General features: G+C 36.7%; 1 protein-coding gene across 1 annotated transcript in view; it reads left to right on the forward strand.

Annotated features, from left to right (window-relative positions):
* The window catches only part of LOC103461741 (UDP-glucuronosyltransferase-like), a 14,456-nt gene extending 12,208 nt beyond the window's left edge, over positions 1–2,248 (forward strand). The window contains exons 5-6 of the mRNA XM_017309302.1: positions 4–23; positions 1,499–2,248. Of these exons, the coding sequence (XP_017164791.1) occupies positions 4–23; positions 1,499–1,781 (303 nt within the window). The 3' untranslated portion in view covers positions 1,782–2,248. The remainder of the gene's footprint in view (positions 1–3; positions 24–1,498) is intronic.
* Positions 2,249–3,372: the final 1,124 nt, after the last annotated feature.

The raw sequence follows: 3,372 nt of genomic DNA on the forward strand, positions 1-3,372 counted from the left end.
AAAAAAGTTATCTATGACAAAGGGTAAGAAACTTCAACTATAACTTACTAAAAACTAATGAGTAATGGTTTATGGACAACATTTTATGCAGAGATATTTGTATTTAATTGAATATTTGCGAACACTTTATTTGAAAGGGGGTGAATAAGACTGTCATGACACCGTCATAAACATGACATAACATCTGTCATTAACATGAATAAACCTTCATAAATATTTATGACTGTTGTCATAAAGCGTCATTCGGTAAATTATGACACTTTTAATACAGAGTTGACATTAATCTAAATGTTTTTGTTATGACAATGTGACATTAACCAAGAAATCATTACTGATATGAATTTGTTATAAAAGTATTAATGATTGCACTTTAAAAATTAGGTAACTTTGTTATTAAAGGTAAAATTTAATCAGTTGTTTTCTGATTTCAAAAAGAGAATTTTCTTTACTTACAAAAATAACAGAAATATTCTCCGAGTTGACTTCATACAAAAAATTTTAATATAGACGTTAATTTTGTGGTAGAAAAACAGTTTCACTCCTCACTCCTTCACCAAACAATCAGATCCGTCACAGCAGCTGCTTCTGTGTGTTAATCATAGGAGGCTGACTGACGAGGAGGGTAAGCAAAACCAATTAATAAATAAATATATAACAATAGATCTACAATTTGCATAATCTTGGATCTGTAACATTAATAGTTTAGCAAAAAATAAATTAATCTAATTCTTAATAGGCTCCAACACACTGTATGGCACTAAGGAGCAGAGGCAGTCCTAACCTGTTTGGCACCCTGGGCAAACCACCTTTCCTTTGCCCCCTCCCTTTGAATATATAAGAAATTAGACTACTATATGCTGCACAGAGGCGCAGTTGGTAGCACAGTTGCCTTGCAGCAAGAAGGTCGTGGGTTTGGTTCCCGGCCCGGGGTCTTTCTGCCTGGAGTATGCATGTTCTCTTTGTGCATACGTGGGTTTTCTCCGGGTACTCCGGTTTGTTCCCACATGACTGTTAGGTTAATTGGTCTCTCTAAGTTCTCCCTAGGTGTGAGTGTGTGCGTGCATGGTTATTTRTTCAAGGTTGTACTGCCCCTATCTGGACATAGGCACCAGCACCTCTCCTGACCCCACTAGGGACAAGGGTGTACTGAAAATGGATGGATGGACTATTATGCTGACATAGTGTAAATTACAGTTGTCTGATTGTACTCAGTATTAGCAATTTAGTAAATTGTAATGCTTAAGGACTTCAGTACTTAAATCTTGGTTTTACTTTCACTCTGGGAATAAACAAAAATAATCTGCAAACCTTAACCTAAATAATTGAACATTATTTGCAAAATACTTTTCCTTAACACTTATTTCTTTGCAATTAGTTTTCACACTGAATAAAACCCACAACATAGCTTCACAAACAAACAAGGACTCTGTAATACACACAGGTTAATCTGAAACTTACTGTTATATTACCCAGTTAAACCATTATGTCTTTTCTGTAGATACAAAGAGCGCATGGTGGAGCTGTCTCAGATCCATCTGGACCGCCCTGTTGAGCCTTTGGACCTGGCTGTTTTCTGGTCTGAGTTTGTAATGAGACACAAGGGAGCATCACATCTAAGGGTGGCTGCACATGACTTGAACTGGTTTCAGTACCACAGCCTGGATGTTATCGGCTTTTTGCTTTTTGTTTTTGTCGCCGTTTTGTGGGTGACTCTGAAATCCTGTTTGTTTTGCACTCGCAAGTGTTGCGGGAAGAGAGGTGCAAAAAAAAAATCTGAGTAGTGTCTGCCATGAAGTAAATAGTTTGAACACTGCCACTGTGTACTGTAAAGTGTATATATGTGATTTGCCAGAATACACTTTTTGTTTTAAATTAATCTGAATAAAATTGATAAAACTTATTGTTTGAATAAGTTTTATATTATTTTCTTTATTATTTTCTTTGAGTTTGATAGCTTACCCTGCCCCTTGTGAAAGAATATACAAATATATGCATTAGGATGAATTTCTTGAACTGGTTCTGAGAGTTTAAGATGTTCTGTTTCATAGGAATGCTGGTGTAATGGATTATAAAGCACTTTTGTAACAGCTGTCATGTTTTATGTATATACAGATCATACAAAGTCTTTACATGTATTGCTTCCTCTGCAGCAAATTTGTAAAGAAGCTTGAAACAAATTACCTAGATTACTGTCCAGCCACATTTGTCAATGATCCATTTTTCAAAATAAAATTTATTGTTGCACTGACTAAATACAAACATTTCCTGATTTTTGAAAACCAACACAAATCTGACTCCTTTTTTGACCCATTTTCTTGGTTTTTCCCATTTAAATAGTAGCAAATACAAGTTGGCTTCTGGAGGAAACCATTTTTATATTCAGAGACATATGTGGTGTTTATTACCATAACATACCAACTATATTTATAAAGCACTTTAAAACAACCACAGCTGATACAAAGTGCTGTACATTAAAACAATAAAAAAAAATAAAAACTCTTACAGTTTTAAAACAAAAACATACAATTTAAAACCAGATCCTGCTGGAGTTGAAAGCCAAGTAAAATTGATGGGTTTTAAGACAAACTTTAAAAGTGGACAGTGAAGGGGCCTCTCTGACCTGCAAAGGCAAGTCGTTCCATAACTTAGGACCCATGACAGAGAAAGCCCTGTCCCCTCTGAGCTTCCTCCTGGAACTTGGTACCTCCAAGAGCAGCTAATCTGCTGACCTGAGTGACCGATATTGCTGATGGTTTTGATAGTTCCCCGTGAATGTGCATTTTTTCAAATTTTATATTATTTTCTTTGAGTTTGATAGCTTACTCATACATATCCACTGTACATTGAATTTATACTGAACTAGTCCTGCCCCTTCGCTGGGCTGGCAGTTTTGGCGGCTCTGAATTGCTCCCAACAAAAAAGTCCAAGACGAGGGACAAAATATGTGTCCAGTTTTTGGTTTTTCCTTGCTCTCTGTTTTCCATCCTTTTCACTTTGCCGTTCCAGGGAGCTCCACTTATGTTAACTTAGTCTGTAAAAATGTTCTAGATAGGTTGCCGTCTATCGTTGGTGGAAGGCTGGTGACAAGATTTACCCAGAATGCACTTGGAGTTAATAAGGATGATCCACTTGTAATTTTCTGTGTCATAAAGTTAAATGTAAGAGTGAAAATAAAGCCATTTATGTACCACAATATTTTACACCGACTATGTCACTAAACTCAATCGGTCTTGTAAAGTTTTTAGCAACAATGACTGGGGCCAGCATACTATATAGAGGGCTCGCCTTCTCCAGCTCTCATCAGCCATGATAAAGGCTTGGATCCGATTCTACCCCCCACCATGCAGCTCCGTGCCTGGTTGATGTTCAAGT

This window comes from Poecilia reticulata, linkage group LG2, assembly GCF_000633615.1.
Source record: "Poecilia reticulata strain Guanapo linkage group LG2, Guppy_female_1.0+MT, whole genome shotgun sequence".
Lineage (NCBI taxonomy): Eukaryota > Metazoa > Chordata > Actinopteri > Cyprinodontiformes > Poeciliidae > Poecilia > Poecilia reticulata.